This window comes from Aotus nancymaae, unplaced genomic scaffold (assembly GCF_030222135.1).
Source record: "Aotus nancymaae isolate 86718 unplaced genomic scaffold, 86718_ANA_hifiasm-v0.15.2.pri h1tg000014l, whole genome shotgun sequence".
Classification (NCBI taxonomy): Eukaryota; Metazoa; Chordata; class Mammalia; order Primates; family Aotidae; genus Aotus; species Aotus nancymaae.
Window position 1 is genome coordinate 105,108,733 of NW_026988425.1, and position 24,387 is coordinate 105,133,119.

Below are 24,387 nucleotides of genomic sequence, written 5' to 3' on the forward strand. Positions count from 1 at the left end.
CTGGCCTCAAGTGACCCGCCTGCCTTGTCCTCTCTAAGTGCTGGTATTACAGGCATGAGCCACCACGTCCAGCTAATAATCATAGTATTATTTCGCTAACAGCCATTCATCCAATCTTCTAGAGTTGTGGAATCTAAGAGAGTGCCTCAGATACAGGGCACACATTTTCGGAACTCTGACTCTGTATCATGTCAACAAAAATACAACTGTCTTTTTTGTTTGTTTTTGGAGATGGAGTATCGCTCTTTTGCCCAAGCTGGAGTGTAGTGGCGCAGTCTCTGATTACTGCAGCCTCTGCCTCTGGGGTTCAAGTGATTCTCCTGATCACAGAATCTAGATTTGTAGATTTATTTTTCTACTCTACCTTCACCTGTATTTTATAGTTTTTGGTCCCTCACTTTTGCTTTTACTACTCCCGAGTTGCTGGGATTACAGGTACCCACCACCATGCCTGGCTAATTTTTGTATTTTTAGTAGAGATGGGATTTCACCATGTTAGCCAGGCTGGTCTTGAACTCCTGACCTTAGGTGATCCGCCCACCTCAGCCTTCCAAAGTGCTGGGATTATAGGCATGGGCTACCACACCTGGCCAAAAATATGGGTATCTTTTATAGCTTATTCACTTTTAAGTTTTTGATGCAAAAACTACAAGCCTAGTCTCCTTTTCTGCTATGCAAAGAAGATTTCTCAAGTCTAGTAACTACTGACTGGACTGCTGAGAGAAGAGCACCATGTTAAAGCTTATTGTGTACCCTTGTCAGTAGTTTTAAAGTCCACTAAAGCTGAATATGCTGTCATTAATCTTCAGTTTGCCTGCGTTAAACAAGCTGTTGCTCATTCAAGTCCCAGAGTTTATTATGCTGATTCTCACTTTTTGTTTTTATATGCCTTAAATGTTTTGAAAACTTTAACTTACTTTATTAAAAAAATAAGCACACAGTCTGCCAAAGAGCACTTTTTTTTTTTTGAGATGCATTCTCATTCTGTTGCCCAGGCTGGAGTGCAGTGGTTTGATCTCGGCTCATTGCAACCTCTGCCTCCCAAGTAATTTCTCTTTGCTCAGCCTCCTGAGTAGCTGGGACTCCAGGCATGCGCCACCATACCTGGCTAATTTTTGTATTTTTAGTAGAGACAGGGTTTTACCATGTTGCCCAGGCTGGCCTCAAACGCCTAACCTCAGTTGATCTGCCTGCCTCAGCCTCCCAGAGTGCTGGAATTACAGGGTTGAGCCACTGTGCCCAGCCAAGAGCACCTGTAAGAGGGATGGCAGTATCACAAAATCAAGGCAGAGATACAGAGATTACTCTAAAAAATAAGTGTGCTAATCTAAGAGCTTATAATGTGCTAACTGCAGAAAGATCTTCAATCAATTCTATCTACCTCTTCCAAGATGTCTCAATATCAATATCAGAGTGACACCCAACCATAGATTAAGTTACCAGAAAGTCCCTATTCAACATAGGATTTCATGATTTATTTATAGTTTTTAAATGAGGAAACTGTTACCATATGAACAGAGTAAATGTATTTGCCCCACCCCCTGCAACTGTTTTAAGCTATTGAGTCAGAATAGGAAATGTAGAATTGATAAAAAATAACCTTTACTTTTTTTCGTGTGACAGATTAGTACTTTAAACAATAAACGTTACATGAAATAAGAAAGAAAAAAGGAGATGTGGAATACTTGGAATTTATAGGATAATTGGTACAATCATATTATGCCTATTGTTTTCTATCCTTTTATTTGTTGTTACTGCATACACATTTTGACGTTAATTTTGTGATCTCTTATTTCAGACAAATCCTAAGAGAGAACAACTGTCTACAAACTTTATTACAACACTTAAAATCTCATAGTTTGACAATAGTCAGTAATGCATGTGGAACTTTGTGGAATCTCTCAGCAAGAAATCCTAAAGACCAGGAAGCATTATGGGACATGGGGGCAGTTAGCATGCTCAAGAACCTCATTCATTCAAAGCACAAAATGATTGCTATGGGAAGTGCTGCAGCTTTAAGGAATCTCATGGCAAATAGGCCTGCAAAGTATAAGGATGCCAACATTATGTCTCCTGGCTCAAGCTTGCCATCTCTTCATGTCAGGAAACAGAAAGCCCTAGAAGCAGAATTAGATGCTCAGCATTTATCAGAAACTTTTGACAATATAGATAATTTAAGTCCCAAGGCATCTCATCGCAGTAAGCAGAGACACAAGCAAAGTCTCTATGGTGATTATGTTTTTGACAACAATCGACATGATGATAATAGGTCAGAAAATTTTAATACTGGCAACATGACTGTCCTTTCACCATATTTGAATACTACAGTGTTACCCAGTTCCTCTTCATCAAGAGGAAGCTTAGATAGTTCTCGTTCTGAAAAAGATAGAAGTTTGGAGAGAGAACGAGGAATTGGCCTAGGCAACTACCATCCAGCAACAGAAAATCCAGGAACCTCTTCAAAGCGAGGTTTGCAGATCTCCACCACTGCAGCCCAGATTGCCAAAGTCATGGAAGAGGTGTCAGCCATTCATACCTCTCAGGAAGACAGAAGTTCTGGGTCTACCACTGAATTACATTGTGTGACAGATGAGAGAAATGCACTTAGAAGAAGTTCTACTGCCCATACACATTCAAACACTTACAATTTCACCAAGTCAGAAAATTCAAACAGGACATGTTCTATGCCTTATGCCAAATTAGAATACAAGAGATCTTCGAATGATAGTTTAAATAGTGTCAGTAGTAGTGATGGTTATGGTAAAAGAGGTCAAATGAAACCCTCAATTGAATCCTATTCTGAAGATGATGAAAGTAAGTTTTGCAGTTATGGTCAATACCCAGCTGACCTAGCCCATAAAATACATAGTGCAAATCATATGGATGATAATGATGGAGAACTAGATACACCAATAAATTACAGTCTTAAATATTCAGATGAGCAGTTGAACTCTGGAAGGCAAAGTCCTTCACAGAATGAAAGATGGGCAAGACCCAAACACATAATAGAAGATGAAATAAAACAAAGTGAGCAAAGACAATCAAGGAGTCAAAGTACAACTTATCCTGTGTATACTGAGACCACTGATGATAAACACCTCAAGTTCCAACCACATTTTGGACAGCAGGAATGTGTTTCCCCATACAGGTCACGGGGAGCCAGTGGTTCAGAAACAAATCGAGTAGGTTCTAATCATGGAATTAATCAAAATGTAAGCCAGTCTTTGTGTCAAGAAGATGACTATGAAGATGATAAGCCAACCAACTATAGTGAACGTTACTCTGAAGAAGAACAGCATGAAGAAGAAGAAAGACCAACAAATTATAGCATAAAATACAATGAAGAGAAACATCATGTGGATCAGCCTATTGATTATAGTTTAAAATATTCTACAGATATTCCTTCGTCACAGAAACAGTCATTTTCATTCTCAAAGAGTTCATCTGGCCAAAGCACTAAAACTGAACACATCTCTTCAAGCAGTGAGAATACATCCACACCTTCATCTAATGCCAAGAGGCAGAATCAGCTTCATCCAAGTTCTGCACAGAACAGAAGTGGTCAGACTCAAAAGGCTGCCACTTGCAAAGTTTCTTCTATTAACCAAGAAACAATACAGACTTACTGTGTAGAAGATACCCCGATATGTTTTTCAAGATGTAGTTCATTATCATCTTTGTCATCAGCAGAAGATGAAATAGGATGTGATCAGACGACACAGGAAGCAGATTCCGCTAATACTCTGCAAATAGCAGAAATAAAAGAAAATAATGGAACTAGGTCAACTGAAGATCCTGTGAGCGAAGTTCCAGCAGTGTCGCAGCACACTAGAACCAAATCCAGCAGACTGCAGGGTTCTAGTTTATCTTCAGAATCGACCAGACACAAAGCTGTTGAATTTTCTTCAGGAGCAAAATCCCCCTCCAAAAGTGGTGCTCAGACACCCAAAAGTCCTCCTGAACACTACGTGCAGGAGACTCCACTCATGTTTAGCAGATGTACTTCTGTCAGTTCGCTTGATAGTTTCGAGAGTCGTTCAATTGCTAGTTCCGTTCAGAGTGAACCATGCAGTGGAATGGTAAGTGGCATTATAAGCCCCAGTGATCTTCCAGATAGCCCTGGACAAACCATGCCACCAAGCAGAAGTAAAACCCCTCCACCTCCTCCTCAAACAGCTCAGACCAAGCGAGAAGTACCTAAAAGTAAAGCACCTAATGCTGAAAAGAGAGAGAGTGGACCTAAGCAAGCTGCAGTAAACACTGCAGTTCAGAGGGTCCAGGTTCTTCCAGATGCTGATACTTTATTACATTTTGCCACAGAAAGTACTCCAGATGGATTTTCTTGTTCATCTAGCCTGAGTGCTCTGAGCCTCGATGAACCATTTATACAGAAAGATGTGGAATTAAGAATAATGCCTCCAGTTCAGGAAAATGACAATGGGAATGAAACAGAATCAGAGCAGCCAAAAGAATCAAATGAAAACCAGGAGAAAGAGGTAGAAAAAACTGTTGATTCTGAAAAGGACCTATTAGATGATTCAGATGATGATGATATTGAAATACTAGAAGAATGTATTATTTCTGCCATGCCGACAAAGTCGTCACATAAAGCAAAAAAGCCACCCCAGACTGCTTCAAAATTACCTCCACCTGTGGCAAGGAAACCAAGTCAGCTGCCTGTGTACAAACTTCTACCATCACAAAACAGGTTGCAACCCCAAAAGCATGTTAGTTTTACACCGGGAGATGATATGCCACGGGTATATTGTGTAGAGGGGACACCTATAAACTTTTCCACAGCTACATCTTTAAGTGATCTAACAATAGAATCCCCTCCAAATGAGTTAGCTGCTGGAGAAGGAGTTAGAGCAGGGGCACAGTCAGATGAATTTGAAAAACGAGATACCATTCCTACAGAAGGCAGAAGTACAGAGGAGGCTCAAGGAGGAAAAAACTCATCCGTAACCATACCTGAATTGGATGACAATAAAGCAGAAGAAGGTGATATTCTTGCAGAATGCATTAATTCCGCTATGCCCAAAGGGAAAAGTCACAAGCCTTTCCGTGTGAAAAAGATAATGGACCAGGTCCAGCAAGCATCTGCGTCTTCATCTGCAACCAACAAAAATCAGTTAGATGGTAAGAAAAAGAAACCTACCTCACCAGTAAAACCTTTACCACAAAATACTGAATATAGGACACGTGTAAGAAAAAATGTAGACTCAAAAAATAATTTAAATGCTGAGAGAGCTTTCTCAGACAACAAAGATTCAAAGAAACAGAACTTGAAAAATAATTCCAAGGACTTCAATGATAAGCTCCCAAGTAATGAAGATAGAGTCAGAGGAAGTTTTGCTTTTGATTCACCTCATCATTATACACCTATTGAAGGAACTCCTTACTGTTTTTCACGAAATGATTCTTTGAGTTCCCTAGATTTTGATGATGATGATGTTGACCTTTCCAGAGAAAAGGCTGAATTAAGAAAGGGGAAAGAAAATAAGGAATCAGAAGCTAAAGTTACCAGCCACACAGAACTAACCTCCAACCAACAGTCAGCTAATAAGACACAAGCTATTGCAAAGCATCCAATAAATCGAGGTCAGCCTAAACCCGTACTGCAGAAACAATCCACTTTTCCCCAGTCATCCAAAGACATACCAGACAGAGGGGCAGCAACTGATGAAAAATTGCAGAATTTTGCTATTGAAAATACTCCAGTTTGCTTTTCTCATAATTCCTCTCTGAGTTCTCTCAGTGACATTGACCAAGAAAACAACAACAATAAAGAAAATGAACCTATCAAAGAGACTGAGCCCCCTGACTCACAGGGAGAACCAAGTAAACCTCCAGCATCAGGCTATGCTCCTAAATCGTTTCATGTTGAAGATACCCCCGTTTGTTTCTCAAGAAACAGTTCTCTCAGTTCTCTTAGTATTGACTCTGAAGATGACCTGCTGCAGGAATGTATAAGTTCCGCAATGCCAAAAAAGAAAAAGCCCTCAAGACTCAAGGGTGATAATGAAAAACATAGCCCCAGAAATATGGGTGGCATATTAGCTGAAGATCTGACACTTGATTTGAAAGATATACAGAGACCAGATTCAGAACATGGTTTATCCCCTGATTCAGAAAATTTTGATTGGAAAGCTATTCAGGAAGGTGCAAATTCCATAGTAAGTAGTTTACATCAAGCTGCTGCTGCTGCATGTTTATCTAGACAAGCTTCGTCTGATTCAGATTCCATCCTTTCCTTGAAATCAGGAATCTCTCTGGGGTCACCATTTCATCTTACACCTGATCAAGAAGAAAAACCCTTTACAAGTAATAAAGGCCCACGAATTCTAAAACCAGGGGAGAAAAGTACCTTGGAAACTAAAAAGATAGAATCTGAAAGTAAAGGAATCAAAGGAGGAAAAAAAGTTTACAAAAGTTTGATTACTGGAAAGGTTCGATCTAATTCAGAAATTTCAGGCCAAATGAAACAGCCTCTTCAAGGAAACATGCCTTCAATCTCTCGAGGCAGGACAATGATTCATATTCCAGGAGTTCGAAATAGCTCCTCAAGTACAAGTCCTGTTTCTAAAAAAGGCCCCCCACTTAAGACCCCAGCCTCCAAAAGCCCTAGTGAAGGTCAGACAGCCACCACTTCTCCTAGAGGAGCCAAGCCATCTGTGAAATCAGAATTAAGCCCTGTTGCCAGGCAGACATCCCAAATAGGTGGGTCAAGTAAAGCTCCTTCTAGATCAGGATCTAGAGATTCGACCCCTTCAAGACCTGCCCAGCAACCATTAAGTAGACCTATACAGTCTCCTGGACGAAACTCTATTTCCCCTGGTAGAAATGGAATAAGTCCTCCTAACAAATTATCTCAGCTTCCAAGGACATCATCCCCTAGTACTGCCTCAACTAAGTCCTCAGGTTCTGGAAAAATGTCGTATACATCTCCAGGCAGACAGATGAGCCAACAGAACCTTACCAAACAAACAGGTTTATCCAAGAATGCCAGTAGTATTCCAAGAAGTGAGTCTGCCTCCAAAGGACTGAATCAGATGAATAATGGCAATGGAGCCAATAAAAAGGTAGAACTTTCTAGAATGTCTTCAACTAAATCAAGTGGAAGTGAATCTGATAGATCAGAAAGACCTGTATTAGTACGCCAGTCAACTTTCATCAAAGAAGCTCCAAGCCCAACCTTACGAAGAAAATTGGAGGAATCTGCTTCATTTGAATCTCTTTCTCCATCGTCTAGACCAGCTTCTCCCACTAGGTCCCAGGCACAAACTCCAGTTTTAAGTCCTTCCCTTCCTGATATGTCTCTATCCACACATTCATCTGTTCAGCCTGGTGGATGGCGAAAACTCCCACCTAATCTCAGTCCCACTATAGAGTATAATGATGGAAGACCAGCAAAGCGCCATGATATTGCACGGTCTCATTCTGAAAGTCCTTCTAGACTGCCAATCAATAGGTCAGGAACCTGGAAACGTGAGCACAGCAAACATTCATCATCCCTTCCCCGAGTAAGCACTTGGAGAAGAACTGGAAGTTCATCTTCAATTCTTTCTGCTTCATCAGAATCCAGTGAAAAAGCAAAAAGCGAGGATGAAAAACATGTGAACTCTCTTTCAGGAACCAAACAAAGTAAAGAAAACCAAGTATCCGCAAAAGGAACATGGAGAAAAATAAAAGAAAATGAAATTTCTCCTACAAATAGTACTTCTCAGACCATTTCCTCAGGTGCTACAAATGGTGCTGAATCAAAGACCCTAATTTATCAAATGGCACCTGCTGTTTCTAAAACAGAGGATGTTTGGGTGAGAATTGAGGACTGTCCCATTAACAACCCTAGATCTGGAAGATCTCCCACAGGTAATACTCCCCCAGTGATTGACAGTGTTTCAGAAAAGGGAAATCCAAACATGAAAGATTCAAAAGATAATCAGGCAAAACAAAATGTGGGTAATGGCAGTGTTCCCATGCGTACCGTGGGTTTGGAAAATCGCCTGAACTCCTTCATTCAGGTAGATGCCCCTGACCAAAAAGGAACTGAGACAAAACCAGGACAAAATAATCCTGTCCCTGCATCAGAGACTAACGAAAGTTCTGTAGTGGAACGTACCCCATTTAGTTCTAGCAGCTCAAGCAAACACAGTTCACCTAGTGGGACTGTTGCTGCCAGAGTGACTCCTTTTAATTACAACCCAAGCCCTAGGAAAAGCAGCGCAGATAGCACTTCAGCCCGGCCATCTCAGATCCCAACTCCAGTGAATAACACAAAGAAGCGAGATTCAAAAACCGACAGCACAGATTCCAGTGGAACCCAAAGTCCTAAGCGCCATTCTGGGTCTTACCTTGTGACATCTGTTTAAAAGAGCTGGAAGAATGAAACTAAGATAATTATATGTTAATTACAACTGCTATATAGATATTTTGTTTCAAATGAAACTTTAAAAGACTAAACAATTTTGTAAATAGGTTTGATTCTTGTTAGAGGGTTTTTGTTCTGGAAGCCATATTTGATAGTATACTTTGTCTTCACTGGTCTTATTTTGGGAGGCACTCTTGATGGTTAGGAAAAAAAATAGTAAAGCCAAGTATGTTTGTACAGTATGTTTTACATGTATTTAAGTAGCATCCCATCCCAACTTCCTTTAATTATTGCTTGTCTTAAAATAATGAACACTACAGATAGAAAATATATTGCTGTTATCAATCATTTCTAGATTATAAACTGACTAAACTTACATCAGGGAAAAATTGGTATTTATGCAAAAAAAGAAAATGTTTTTGTCTTTGTGAGTCCATCTAACATCATAATTAATCATGTGACTGTGAAATTCACAGTAATATGGTTCCCAATGAACAAGTTTACCCAGCCTGCTTTGCTTTACTGCATGAATGAAACTGATGGTTCAATTTCAGAAGTAATGATTAACAGTTACGTGGTCACATGATGTGCATAGAGATAGATACAGTGTAATAATTTGCACTATTTTGTGCTCAAAAGAAAACAAAAATCTGTGTAACTGTAAAACATTGAATGAAACTATTTTACCTGAACTAGATTTTATCTGAAAGTAGGTAGAATTTTTGCTATGCTGTAATTTGTTGTATATTCTGGTATTTGAGGTGAGATGGCTGCTCTTTTATTAATGAGACATGAATTGTGTCTCAACAGAAACTAAATGAACATTTCAGAATAAATTATTGCTGTATGTAAACTATTACTGAAATTGGTATTTGTTTGAAGGGTCTTGTTTCACATTTGTATTAATAATTGTTTAAAAGCCCTCTTTTAAAGCTTATATAAATTTTTTTCTTCAGATTCTATGCATTAAGAGTAAAATTCCTCTTACTGTAATAAAAATAATTGAAAAAGACTATTGCCACTTAACCACTCCATGCATTGGCACTTAGCCATTCCTGAAATTTCTTTTATGTAATTAGCTCTTCTTAATTTTTAATATTTTTCCAAACTTTTTTTTTCTTACTCTACTGGAGCTCAGTAAAAATAAATTCATTATAATAGCAATGTAAACAGCCTAGCACTAAGCATTGAACATAATAGGCCCACATAGATTATTTCCTTTTTCTTAATATTAAAGAATTCTATACTTGAAATTGGTTATTCTTAGGTACAGTTAGTCTCTTTGAAGCTTTACAATGTAAACGGTCTTGACCCTTCATCTTCTTGTTGCAGCTGGTTCTGACATGAACACTTTTTATCACCCTGTATGATAGGGCAAAATTTCAGCATATCATCAAAATTTCAGTATAATCATCACTTAGCCATGCTCAGAAAATTTAAATCGCATGGAACTTCAAAGGTATATCTAATACCATTAAGATATTCAGAAGTATATTTTAAAATTCCTGCCTGTAAAGGAAACTTGGTTTTGGTAGGTACAGTTCTGGGGTACATGTTAAGTACCCCCTTATACAAGGGAGGGAAGTCCTCCTTCCTGAAGGAAAATAAACTGACACTTACTAACTGAGGTAATTTACTTAATATATCTAACCTGATTTGTTCTAAAAGATCAGAGGGTGACTGGTGATACATGTACACGTATTTGTTGAATAAATGAAAATTAATTTTTAGTGATAAAACTCATAAACTCTATTTGGGGAAGGGAAAAGATTTTTAAGCGTGGTGAGGCACTCAGAAGAGATAAGAGAGGAGTAAACACACCTACCTGGTGCCTTGAAAATCACATCAAGTACTTAATTATCCTACCCCTCACCTGTGGTTATAACTTACAGGTAATGAAGATGATTTTTTTAAAGCTAAAATGCCAGTTAAGTACTATGACTTGAGCTAAAGTATTTGACTCCAATGCCTATACTGTGTCTACTGCACCACTTTGTAAACACCTCAGTTTACTATCTTTGAAATGATTGACATTTAAATTTTTGCCAAATGTTATCTGAAATTGTCTATGAATACTATCTATTTCTGTTGTGCTCCAAGGCTTCCATAAACGATGGAGATACATGCATATAGGTCATAGTTGTTTCATTTTCTGATTTTCTAATTTTTTGAATTATTGCTTGCCAGTTTTTGCAAACCACTTCAAGTATTTTTATGGAAAGGGATGGGATATTAATCAAGAGATGGGATGTTAATCACTTAGATAAAATTGCCTTTTAATTCAAGTAAGGAAGAAAACATCAATGCTGAAAATGAAGAGTTCATTCCACATGCCAGAAAAGTGGAATTTTTATAGGCAACACTTAACACTAACACTGACTGGGAGGAGGGCTAGTCTATAGTACCCGTTGAAGTAAAGGTAGCTGGATGAGGCCCTCTGTTTAGAGATAGTGGTTATGAATTAGTAAAGGGGCAAATCTCAATTCTAATTATAGATATCCACAGGGTGCTGCTATAATTGATACCAGGCCAAATATTCCCAGTTTATGTTTGTTAACAAATGGCATACTAAGCCCAGTGTTGGGAATTAGTCAAGAGTTAGGATGCCTGTTTAGAGAAGAGGAGGGGGAGGGAGAGTTCCCTATGGTAAAGCACTTCAAACAAGTAAACATTGGGATCACCAGGAGTGCTTACCAAGACTTAGCTGGGCCATACCCCCAGTTTGATTCAGGAGGTTTGGAATGGGGCCCAAGAACTTGCCTCTCTAACAAGTTCAAAGGTGAGGCTAGTGCTGCTGGTCTGGAGACCGCACTTTGAGAATTACTGTCCTAAGTTATCACGATGAAGTTCCTTGAGTGATTGCCTTCAGCTCTAGCGATTCCTTCCAACAACTGGACCTTTCATACGACAATGTATACAACAAATAAACTCTGCTTCCCTTAGGCATAAAAGACTTGAATATTGAGCCATCCAATCTGATAATGCCCATCTCAACTTCTGACAGCAAACTTAACCAGATGCGAATGAACAAGTAATTCTAAAAACAATTATATCTGAAGGATCAGTTAATGTTCCCTTTGAGACTGTTATAAAAGGCAATAACTAAAGCAAAGATGTAATTTGAATTTTCTGTAAGATTAAAAGAGACTATAAAAACTTTGAGAAGAGCAACGGTTTATTTCAGATGAAAATGTATCCAGTTTAATACACAGTGGAAGTGCTTAATAATTAGCAAATTAGATTGATACTTGAGGACAACTTTACAAATTACCAGGGTAATGAAAAGGAAGTAATCAAAGATAAGCCCCATAAGGATAAAATAGCACTGTAAGTACAATAAAACGTTTCTGGATTAAGTAAAATACGGATTATGTTGCCACAAGGTTAAGTACGTGAAAGGATGAATCTTGAGGATGGGAGCCAGTTGCACAGTATCTGTGTTGTCACAGGGTCTCTTGGAATCTAAGGAAGAAAGAAAGCACCAGAAATGCAAAAAGTAAATTGCCCACAGCTAAAGAAACATCTGAGTAGTCAGATCATTAAAATTGATGAAATTATTTTTCAAGTCATGGTGGCTGAAGTAGAGTATAATTTTTTTCCTTTCTAATAAGCATATTTTCCTCATGCTGACTTTAAAATTTAAAAACTACTTTGTAATAGTGAAACCTATGGACTGTGGCTCCTGTAAACCCCAGGTCATTTTCCTGCCATTCTTATAACTCTGTGATCTATAAAAGTATATTCTGCTTTTTGTTAGGCCATTGATGCTTTTTTCAACCTGTATGTTCTATGTATATAATATTGTTCTTGGTGCTAAATACACTTTCTTTCCTTTGGTATTCAGGATAATTTTCTCTACATTTGTGACTTATTTTCTCGAAGTTATGCGATTTTTTTGAATTAAAAATATTCAACATAATATATACTACTGAAGGTGACCACTGAATATAAAGCAACATTAGTGAAAAATAACTATTGAAAGAAATGCCAAAAATTAACTGCGCTACCCACACCACCTTTTGGAATCCAGACCCTTAGCCTCACTGATTGGTCACTGAACCAAGTACCCAGTCTTTCTCCCTGACCTTCGCTGTTTTTGCCAGAGTTAGATATCTGACCTAGAAGAGATTCGTCATCAGCTAGTAGTGACCAAAGACTTGTTTATCACTGCTTGGAAAGAAAAAAAATGATTAGGTCAATCAATTTGAAATAAGAGTCACAAAGGAAATTTCTGGCCGGTTCTTGAGTGCTGGAACTGAAAAAGCATGCACAGTTAAGACTCAGATTGCTACAATTGGCATCATGAAGCTTAAACTAAGAGGAAACCACCTAGTGGAGAAAGAGAAGGGAACAGATACTGGGAGGATGCATAGAGAGCAAGTGAGAGACAAGAGTCATAAGCTCAAGACCAGCCTGGGCAACAAAGCAAGACCCTGTCTCTACCAAAACAAACAAACAAACAAAAACTAATGCCTGATGGTGCATACCTGTAGTCCTAGCTACACAGAGGCTGAGGCCATCAGTTCAAGACTGCAGTGAGCTGTGGGCACTCCAGCCTGGGTGACAAAGCGAGACCCTGTCTCTTAAAAAACAAAAAACCAGCCTGTAATCCCAGCACTTTGGGAGGCCGAGGCGGGTGGATCACGAGGTCAAGAGATCGAGACCATCCTGGTCAACATGGTGAAACCCCGTCTCTACTAATACAAAAAATTAGCTGGGCATGGTGGCGCGTGCCTGTAATCCCAGCTACTCAGGAGGCTGAGGCAGGAGAATTGCCTGAACCCAGGAGGCGGAGGTTGCGGTGAGCCGAGATCGCGCCATTGCACTCCAGCCTGGGTAACGAGCGAAACTCCGTCTCAAAAAAAAAAAAAAAAAAAAAAAAAAAAAAAAAAACCAGGGACTGGGTGCAGTGGCTCATGCCTGTAATCCCAGCACTTCGTGAGGCTGAGGTGGGAGGATTGCTTGAGTCCAGGAGTTTAAGACCAACCTAGAGGTAACATAGTGAGACCTCGTCTCCACAAAAAATTAGAAATTAGCTGGGCATGGTGTTGCACACCTGTATTCCCCGCTACTCAGGAGGATGAGGTGGGAGGATCATTCTTGTCACTGCACTCCAGCCTTGGTAACAAAATGAGATCCTGTCTCAAAAAAAACAGTCCCTAGCTCCTGGAGTCACTCAGTCCCTGCCATTTCTGAGATCTTGTTCTACTTTTCTGGTTTGGGGAGCACTTGTGGGAAGCCAAGAAGTCTCCTCCAAGCCGATTTGCAAAAAACCTTCCGTTTGTAAAAAGGCAGTATCTGCTCAGGGCAGCAAAGCAAAGTGCAATAATGAAGTATGCCTGTAGTGATGGCTACTTCAAGCTCCTGAAGTAGCTTGAAACTAACAGAAAACCATATTTAGACATACAGTAAGTTTTAAAATTTCCGAGATAAGACTTTATTTAAAAATATCAGTGGGGCCGGGATTGGTGGTTCATGCCTGTCATCTCAACACTTTGGGAGGCCGAGGTGAGTGGGTCACAAGGTCAGGAGTTCAAGACCATACTGGCCAATATAGTGAAACCCTGTCTCTACTAAAAATACAAAAATTAGCCGGGTGTGGTGCCGCGTGCCTGTAATCCTAGCTACTCGAGGCTGAGGCAGGAGAATTGTTTGAACCCGGGAGGTAGGGGTTGCAGTGAGCCAGGATCACACCATTGCACTGCAGCCTGGGCGACAGAGCAAGACTACGTCTTAGGGGGAAAAAAAAGTCAGTGGGAAGAGAAGAATAGGTTGCCTCCAAAGGAGAAAAAAAACTTAGGTTGGCATCAATTATCTCTGCAACACTAAATGTCAAAGAACAAAACACCACAAAACAATGGAACTATATGCAGCATTTGGAAGGAAACAGAAATATTACCTAAGAATTCTGAAACCAACCATACTAACATTTCATTTATCAACCTTTGGGATTCTTGTTAGAGTTAAAAACAGACCTCTAAATGACAAGATGTTAATTTAAAGAATATGAGGTAGCTCACAGGATCTGTATGAGGACTAAAAAATCAGTGTTAGAAACTACACAGTAGAAACAATATCCAAACCATGCTGTGAGACTGCAGTAAAGACCTAGATGGTACCCCTAAATGCTGGAATCCTCTGACACCATCACCATAAATTAAGATTACATGTGGCACTCACTTCACACTGCTTGCTTCTGAATTGAAGTCTTGCTTGGGTGGACGTGGTTGGCAGAGGATGTGTTACATACCTGTAGCATCTGGGAAAGCTCACTTTTTTGTTTCTCCATTGAGGAGGCTGGATTCATAAAAATGAATTTCTCAAATGTATGAGAGAGATGGCAAAAACACTTGGGAGCCAGAAACCATGACAATATTCCAGCTGCCCCAGTAATTAAAGTAAATGGAAAGGTATTAAGGAAACAGTTTCAGCAATGAAATATTTAAATTTGAATAAATGTATAAATAATTGTCATTAAGCTGATGATAAAACTCAATGTGAATGTCCAGATAACTCAAAAGAGAAATAATGCAATGCTTAGTAATTTAAATAATCTTAAATTCAAGATTATTCAACCCAAACTGGGAAATAAGGGTTAGAAGGGAAGGAAGAGGTAGAAACATACTGTTTTGAATTTTATGTAGGTAGTGTGGATACTCTTTTATTTTTAACTTGAAAAAATACGAATTCGGTTTTTACATTTAGTGGTAATTTCAATGTTAAAAGTAAACTACTTTTCCTGGTTTGGGGAGCACTTGTGAACTTGTAACCCCTCTTTGTTCCTGAAGTAACTTAAAACTAACAGAAAACTGTATTTAAGTAAAATTTTCCATCCAAATCACTAGCTGAAAGAAAACAGCTAAATTAGCCACAGTGAAGCATGAAATGATGGAATAAGAGTAAATAAATGTATTAAACACATAAAATAGCCACTATCAGATTGGATAGAATAAAATCTTCCAACTATATGCCACTAACAAAATAGTCTAAATGATTCAGAATGATAAAATAAAAAGTAAAACCACCTCGCACAGGCAAATGCAAAGAAAACAGTAGAGGCAAATTTATGAGAATATAGTTCTGAATAAAAGACATCAAACATGAAACATAATGACAACATTTGATACTATAAATAATAACTTCTTGTTTTGTACAGACTAATTCATCTGTAAAACACTGGCAGCCTCACTGGTACCATGGTTTTTGCTAATTTCTCTTTGCATTTGTAATTTTTGGTGATGGTTGTTATTGTTGTTTTGAGACACAGTCTCACTTTGTTGCCCAGGCTGGAGTGCATTGGCTCAATCTCAGCTCACTGCAACCTCCATCTCCTGGGTTCAAGTAATTCTCCTGCCTCAGCCTTCCAAGTAGCTGAGATTACAGGCACATGCCACCACACCCAGCTAATTTTTTGTATTTTAGTAGAGACGGGGTTTCACCATGTTTGTCAGGTTAGTCTTGAACTTCTGACCTTAGGTGATCCACCCACCTTGGCCTCCCAAAGTGCTGGGATTACAGGTGTGAGCCACTGTGCCTGGCCTGTAATTTTGTTTCAGACATTTAGTACCAAGGAGCAGTTATTATTTAAAACCACAACTTCTAACCTGGGCATGATGGCTCATACCTGTAATCCTAGCAATTAGGGAGGCCGAGGCAGGAGGATCTCTTGAGCCCAGGAGTTTGAGACCAGCCTGGGCAACATAGTGAGACCCCTGTCTCTATTTTAAAAATAATAAGCCACAACTTCCTTTTAAAAAGGTGGATCCTGTGAAAGGAAGCTTCTCAGAAGAGCCTTTTCTTTAGTGGAGGACCTTGATGAGTTGGAAATCTGTAAAGCTAAGTTTGGAGTGAGTTGGGAGGAGAGTCAGAGAAAATTTAATAGGTTTGCTTAAGAGAGGCAAGAATCTGGAATCTGTGGGGTAGTCCAGGATAGGAGACTGAGGAGGAGAGATGGGAGAGAACAAAGGGAAAGAGGAGAAAGCAAAATATGGAAAGGTCAACATCCTAAGTGAAGCAACGTGGCCATGATGCAGTGGCTAAAATGTTTCAAGAGAGATATACACTATTTCAGTTGGAACCCTAGGTTCTTTGCAAAATCTCTGTTCCAGTGTTAACTTATTCACTTGTGTTTAATTTTCAGAGTCTTTTCTTAACAATTGTAATTAGCTTCACCATCATACTAACACTAATTATTTAAATCTAAGTATAAATTAGATTTCAGTATTCAGCACTGTTTTATAATACATGACTTTGATTTTCTTCAATTCCTTATGTTAATTTGACTTGGCTGGAGTATTTCTTCAAATGATTATTATTTTTTTCAGAAAAGCTAAATTAGGGTACTTTCTAAATCCAGGCTTGTTTTCAAATTGTTTTATTTTGCCCTCACAAAAAGGATAATTTGCGTCACAGTTTTGGTCACAATTCTTTTTCCTCAGAACTTTTCACTTTTAGCATTTACTACTGCTAAGAAGTTACAGTATCACTCTGGTTTTCTTCCATCATAGATAACTTTTATTTCCTACTTGAGTGTTTATAGGGTTTTGTTTTAAGCCTTTTAATTAAGAAATTTTACTAGCATAAGTCCAGCTGTTTGTCCTTTTTTCCCACAACTCTTTTAATCCTGAATCTTTTCAATCTTGAACCTTTAAGCAAATCTTCACATGTTCTCTCTTTTATTGTCACTTCCGCTCTATCACTTCTTTTCTCTCTCTGCTGCATCAGAAATCAAGTCACAATATAAGGAATTTGGGCCAGGTGTGGTGGCTCACACCTGTAATCCCAGCACTTTGGGAGACTAAGGCAGGCAGATCACTTGAGTTTCAGAGCAGCCTAAGCAACATAGCAAAACCTCATCTTTACTAAAAATAAAAAAAATTAGCTGGGTGTAGTGGCGCGCACCTGTAGTCCCAGTTAGGAGGCTGAGGTGGAAGAAATCACCTGAGCCCAGGAAGTTGAGGCTGCAGTGAGCCATGGTGATTGTGCCACTGCACTCCAACCTGGGCGACAGGATTGAGACCCTGTCTCAAAAAAAAAGTATAGGGGGTGGGGGCGGTGGCTTATGCCTGTAAGCCCAGCACTTTGGGAGGCCAAGGCGGCCAGATCACTTGAGGTCAGAAGTTTGAGACCAGTCTGGCCAACATGGAGAAACCTGTCTCTATTAAAAATACAAAAATTAGCCAGGCATGGTGGCCTGTGCCTGTAGTCCCAGCTACTTAGAAGGCTGAGGCAGGAGAATCACTTGAACCTGGGAGGCAGAGGCTGCAGTGAGCCGAGATCATGCCACTGCCCGCCAGCCTGGGTGACAGAGCAAGGCCGTCTCAAAAAAAAAAAAAAAGTTTGGATACTGGGTCCAAATCAACTGTATCCACCAAAATTGCCCTTGCCATCAGAAATCTGGTGGTGTCTAAGTGGGGACACTACCGTCAGGAGTTCTTGATGTCCAGAAGTTGCACTGCATTCCCCTAGATGTGGAAAGAACACCTGTCCTCCACTTTGGTATTAACATTTTCCCATAAGAGTACAAAAGCAGTATTGTTTGTATTCAGATGCCTTATTTTTAATGAAACAGTTTCATTAAAACAAATTTACCAATAGCCTATTCTCCTAACTCAAAATATAGATATGAATCTTCCAGGATCTGGATATGGAACATATACAAATCTTAGTGACAAATACCATGTTGTGCTCTGACAATTTTCCCCCAGACGGTGAAAGTTTTGTCATTGGGTCAAGTTGGTCTACATAACTCTTAGTTGTTCTAGGGTAAATTCTGTGTTCTGTGGAATTGACTTCTGACAGAATGGTAGGACATATTTCCAAAAATGGCATACTATCTCTCATTCCACCTGCTTTTTTGCAGTACAAATCTATAGGTCCTCCTTTGAATCTGAGTTGGTTCTGTGACTGCTTTGACCAATAGGATGTGGAGAAAATGATCTTCTGGAACTTCCAAGACCAGGCATTAAAAAAGCCTAGCAGCGTCTACTTTGCCATCTGCAGGAAACTTGTTAAAATGGTAATGAGGACTTTTTTTCAAGACTTTTGCAATAAGGGTATTGCAATAGGGGAATGGGATTAGCAGCTAGAGATTTATAGCCAAAGGGATAAGAGGATGGAAAATTGCTAAGAAAAGACATCAAGGAGAGGGAGATCCTTGCTAACCTGACTTAGAAAGATTCTTGCCGCAGGCAGGCGGAAAGCTTTTACATCAAAGGTGGGGGATGAGGAATTTGATTAGATTTCAAAAAGGGTAGCGAAATTCTCACTAGACTTAGCAGGATTCTTGCTAAAACTAGGTTGGGCTAGGCAGGTCAAAGGGAAGACTGGGGCCAAGGTCAAGACCTAATTGAGAAGAGGACTCAGAGGAGCCTGTTTAAAATTTGGTCAAGGAGAGATTCTTCATCAAAGGCCAACCTAATCATATGGAGATGCTATACCACATGGAGACAGAGATATCTAACCAGCCTTCAGCTGTTCCAGCCATCCCAACTAAGGCAGACGTGAGCATAAAATCATTTTGGACTTTCTAGCCCCAGCAGATGCCACTTAAAACAGAGACAAGCTGTTCCTGTTTTTCTACCATACCCAGACTGCACTTTCATGAGCAAATCAATTACTGTTGTTTTAAAGCAGTAAGTTTTAGAGTGCTTTGTTACACAGCAACAGACAAGTGAGACAGGCAGCCATCCCCACTAGCTAACCAAATATGCCCAAGAATGCCATGAATTTCCTGGTGGACTCAACTCAAGCTGAGGCTGGGGTGATCCTGCTTTGGCTGTATGCATGTGAGTCTCACCCTTAGACTTGTGAGCAACTTGAACTAGATTCTTCATGTTAGGCTTTTGAAAGTTTAATTATAATGTGTCTTAATGTGGGTCTCTGAGTTAATCTTACTTGGAGTTCATTGAGCTTCTTGGATGTTTATGTCTTTCATCAGATTTGAGAATTTTTCAGCCATTATTTCTTCAAATATTCTGGCTGTCCTTTCTGTCTCTCTTCTCCTTCTAAAATTCCCACTTGATGGTGTTCCAACAGATCCCTTAGGATTTGTTTGCTTTTCTTTTTTTTTTTCCTTTTAGTTCCGCAGACTCAGTAATTTCCATTATCTTCAAGTTTGTTCTTTCTTTTGTATGCTCAAAACTGCCTCTGAATCCCTCTAGTGAATTTTGCATTTCAGTTACTGTATTTTTTCACCTTCAGAATTTCTTTTTGTCTTCTTTTTAGATTTTGTGTCACTTTAGTGTTATTTCCATTTTGTAAATGGTTTCCTCAACTTTCTCCACATCTTCCTTTAGTTCTGTGAGCATCCTTAAGACAGTTGTCTTAAAGTCTTTGTCCAGTACATCTACCATCAGATCTTTTCAGAAATAGTACCTGTTGATATCTTTTACTTTTTCTCTTTTCCTCCTACTCTGAGATTTACCAAGATTTTTTTCCCTTTTCATGAGCCTAATTTTCCTATTTCTTTGTATGCCTTGTGATTTTTTTTGTTGAAAACTGGACATTTGACGCCAGTGGCACTTGTTTTCAAATCTTATTTTTTATCAAACTATCTTTCTTTTCTTCTTGCAGATGTGCCACTAAATCCAACACATTAACCTTGGTTGAGGCTGCTGGCTGGCAGTGGGGTTCACAAAAATCAGAAGAGAAGATCAAGGTAAGCAGGAGATGTGGTAACTCTGGAAATCAAATTCCCTCCTTCCCTAGGTTTTTGCTTGTTTGTTTGTTTGTTTGTTTGTTTGTTTGTTTAATTGTTGTAGGCTCTCTCTGTTCCAAGGTTCAACGTGAGGTGTACACTTGAGGTCTTCTCAGGTTTTTCTGATCCTAGTCTTTTCCTCAGCGTGCACAGTTACTGTCTAATTTTCCTCATATATGCCATTGTTTTTGGATGTCCTAGTCTTTAATCCTACCTTCCAAAAGAAAAAAAGAGAGAGAGAGAAATTACAAAGTAGGGGCACCCGCCCTTTAAATCCCCTGGAAGTCACTTCAGCTGGAGGGAAGGGGCTTGAAACAATGAGGGGAGGTGCAAAATCCATAACCATCTCCCTCTTGGTCTGCACTTCTATGATCAGAAGCAGCAATCAATGACCAGCGTACAGATGCTCAATATCTGGAAGACAGGGTACTTTTTGGCCACTCTGGGTCCTATAAGCTACTCCTGGAATGTTTATACAGCTGACTATCACAGGGCTGGGGATGGGCATGGGTAACTGCTACTGTATTAAGAACTGATACTGACCAAAAATAACTGCAATTTACTGTTCAGTTCTTTCCCCCGGAAGTCGCAAGCATTCAATAGACTCCATAGTTTCTTAATAGTTACATCTCACAGATTCTGCTAATGCAATCATTGTGGTGGGAGGACGGATTCCTGGTTCTTTCTACTCCACAATCTTATCAGAATACTCTTTCAATTCCTACTCAACTATCTTAGGAAAATTTCTCTTGTACACCTTGATCGTCTCCTTTTTTTTGAGACAGAGTTTGTCCACCTTGATCTTCTCTTTTTTTTTTTTTTTTTTTTTTGAGGCAGAGTCTTGCTCTATCACTCAGGCTGGAGTGCAGTGGTGCGATCTCAGCTCACTGCAACCTCTGCCTCCTGGGTTAAAGCAATTCTCCTGCCTCAGCATCCCAAGTATCTGGGATTACAGCTACAGCCCACCACCATGCCTGGCTAATTTTGTATTTTTAGTAGAGATGGGGTTTCACCATGTTGGCCAGGCTGGTTTCAAACTCCTGACCTCAAATGATCCACCCATGTCGGCCTCCTAAAGTACTGGGATTACAGGTGTGAGCCACCACAACTGGCCGACGTTCTCTTTCTACCTTTGTGAACCCCACCTCCAGCCAGCAGCCTCAATCAAAGTTGATAAGTTGAATTAGTGACACATCTGTATGAAGAAAAATAAGATAGTTTGATAAAAATAAGATTTGAAAACAAGCACCATAATTCTATAAAGCCCTTTTATCATCTCTTCACAATTTTCCATGTCCATCTTCATCCCCATTTAATTCAACCTGCTTTTTCACAAACATAAGCATTTAAAAACTTTACATTTGGCTGCAACTTTGATCATCAGTGTAGTAACAATACTGGATTATTTCTCTCTTTCTCACCCATCCTCTCTGTACTTATACAATATCTCAACAATAGTGTCGAGTTTAATAGGAGTGTTGATTTGAATGACACTCAAAAACATTAGCCCTGTCATTAATTCCCTTTGTATGTATGAACCAGGAAATGTTACTAACAATTATAATATTGACCTTTTTGTCAGCAACTACTTAGATGGCTCTACGAAAACAATTCCACAGTAAGTAGACTACTTGCATGTATTAAGCCTCAGACTACCTCATTCATTTTCCACGTTTTGATATGTGCATATGTATCCTAAAGCAAGAAAACTATGTATTTTAAAGTTTGGATTCATTTCATCTCCAAATGTACAGCTAAATTTTAGGTCATTAAATGATGCTGTCTTTACAGGAATCGTATACACTTCAGAAAGAAGTAAGGGTTATTTATTTACATCAGGACCAAACTTAATTTGGTGCTAAAAAAAAAAAAAAAACTTTAAGGAAGATTGAGAGGCACAAGTGAGAACATGAAGAAAAGTCAGGGGCTTCCAGTCAGACTAGCTGAGCATCTACGCTCAGTCATTATTAGCACGAATGGGCAAATTATTTAACCTCACTGAGACTCAAACTTTCATGAAGATTTTTGTTGGTTGAGTTTGGTTTTTCAGTTTGACTGCTTCTTTATCTGTAAAAGAGAAAACCTATCTCACCTTGCTTCACTTTTTGAAGCATGTCTTTGTAGGTATGAAATAAATATCCATTATTAAAATAGAAACGAAGGTGGGTTTGATTGAATGGAGATGCTGAAATACTACTTTGCAATCAGTCTAAGTTATGCAAAAATATATAGGCATACCTCAGAGATATTGCAAGTTTGGTTCCAGACCACCGTAATAAAGCAAATATCCTAGTAAAGCAAGTCACACATTATTTTTTATTTCCCAGTGCATATAAAAGTTATGTTTATATTATATTGTAGTCTGTTAAGTGTGCAGTAGCATTATGTCCAGAAAAATAATGTATGTACTTTATTTAAAATACTTTAATGGCCGGGCACGGTGGCTCATACCTGTAATCCCAGCACTTTGAGAGGCCAAGGCAGGTGGATCACAAGGTAAAACCAGTCTGGCCAATATAGTGAAACCCTGTCTCTACTAAAAACACAAAAAATTAGCTGGGCATGGTGGCACCTGCGTGTAAACCCAGCTACTTGGGATGCTAAGGCAGGAGAATTGCTTGAACCCAGGAGTCAGAGGTTGCACTGAGCTGAGATTGTGCCACTACACTCCAGCCAGGGCAACAGTGCTAGACTTCGTCCTAAAAATAAATAAATAAATAAAAATAAATAAAAATTTAAAAAATACATTATTGCTAAAAATGCTAACAACCATCTGGGCCTTCAGAAAATCATAATCTTTTTGCTGGTGGAGGTCTTGCCTCAGTGTTGCTGTCTGCTGACTAATCAGGATGGTGGTTGCTGAAGGTTGGAGTGGTTGTGGCAATTTCCTAAAATGAGACAACAGTGAATTTTGCCACATCCACTGACTTTTCCTTTCACAAAAGATTTCTCTGTAGCACGTGATGCTGTTTCGTAGCATTTTACCCACAGTAGAACTTCTTTCAAAACTGAAGTCAGTTCTCTCAAACCCTGCCACTGCTCTTTCAACTATGTTTATGCTATTCTAAACCCTTTGATGTCATTTCAACAATGTTCACAGCATATTCACCAGGAATTGTTTCCATCTCAAGAAACCACTTTCTTTGCTCATTCATAAGAAGCAGCTCCTCATCATTCAAGTTTTGTCATAATTGTAGCGATTCAGTCCCATCTTCAGTTTCTACTTCTAATTCTAGTTTTCTTGCTATTTCTACCACATCTGCAGTTACTGCCTCCACTAATGTGTTCAAGTCCTCAAAATCATCCCAGAGAGTTGAAATCAACTTCCAAATTCCATTCATGTTGATATTTTAACCTCCAATGAATCACAAAAGCTCTTAATGGCATCTAGAATAGTGAATCCTTTTCAGAAGATTTTCAGTTTACTTTGCCCAGATTCATCAGAGGAATCACTATATGGCAGCTATAGTCTTACAAACCATATTTCTTAATAAGAGGTGAAAGTAAAAATTACTATTTGATCTAGAAACTGCAGAATGGATGATGTGTTATCAGGCCTGAAAACATTAATCTCCTTGTATATCTCCCTCAGAGCCTCAGATATCTAGTTGCATTGTCAATGAGCAGTAATATTTTGAAAGGAATCTTTTTTTCTGAGCAATTGGTCTCAACAGTGGGCTTAAAAATACTCAGTAAAGGCTGGGTGCAGTGGCTCACACCCATAATTGCAGGACTTTGGGAGGTCAAGGCAAGAGGATCGCTTACGCCCAGGAGTTCAAGACCAGCCTGGGCAGCACAGCAAAACCTTGTCTCCACTAAAAATAAAAAAACAATCGGCCAGGCAGTAGCACGTGCCCATGGTCCCAGCTACTCTGGAGGCTTGTGTGGGAGGATTGCTTGAGTGTGGGAGGTCAGACTGCAGTGAGCTGTGATAGGGCCACTGCATGCCAGCCTAGGTGACAGAGTGAGATCCTGTCTCAAAAAAAAAAAAAAAAAATTCAGTAAAGCATGCTGTAAACAGATGTGCTGTCATCCAGGCTTTGTTGTTCCATTTAGAGAACACAGGCAGAGTAGATTTAGCATCATTCTTAGGGGCTCTAGGATTTTCGGCATGGTAAATGTCCATTGGCTTTAACTTAAAGTCACCCATGCATTATTCCACAAGATGACAATCAGACAGACTGTCGTCAGAAGCTTTGAAGCCAGGCATTGACTTCTTCTCTCAAAGGAGTTCTATCAAAGTCCTAGATGTCATCTTTTTCCAGTAGAAGGCTGTTTTGTCTACATTGAAAAATCCATTGTTTAGTGTAACCACTAA

General features: G+C 39.3%; 1 protein-coding gene across 14 annotated transcripts in view; it reads left to right on the forward strand.

The window, feature by feature from the left end:
• The window catches only part of APC (APC regulator of WNT signaling pathway), a 147,348-nt gene extending 135,226 nt beyond the window's left edge, over positions 1-12,122 (forward strand). For all 14 annotated transcript variants that reach the window (XM_012470101.3, XM_012470106.2, XM_064376219.1 and 11 more), the window contains one exon: positions 1,799-12,122. In XM_012470101.3, coding sequence (XP_012325524.2) covers positions 1,799-8,372 — 6,574 coding nt within the window. In that variant the 3' untranslated portion in view covers positions 8,373-12,122. The remainder of the gene's footprint in view (positions 1-1,798) is intronic.
• Positions 12,123-24,387: the final 12,265 nt, after the last annotated feature.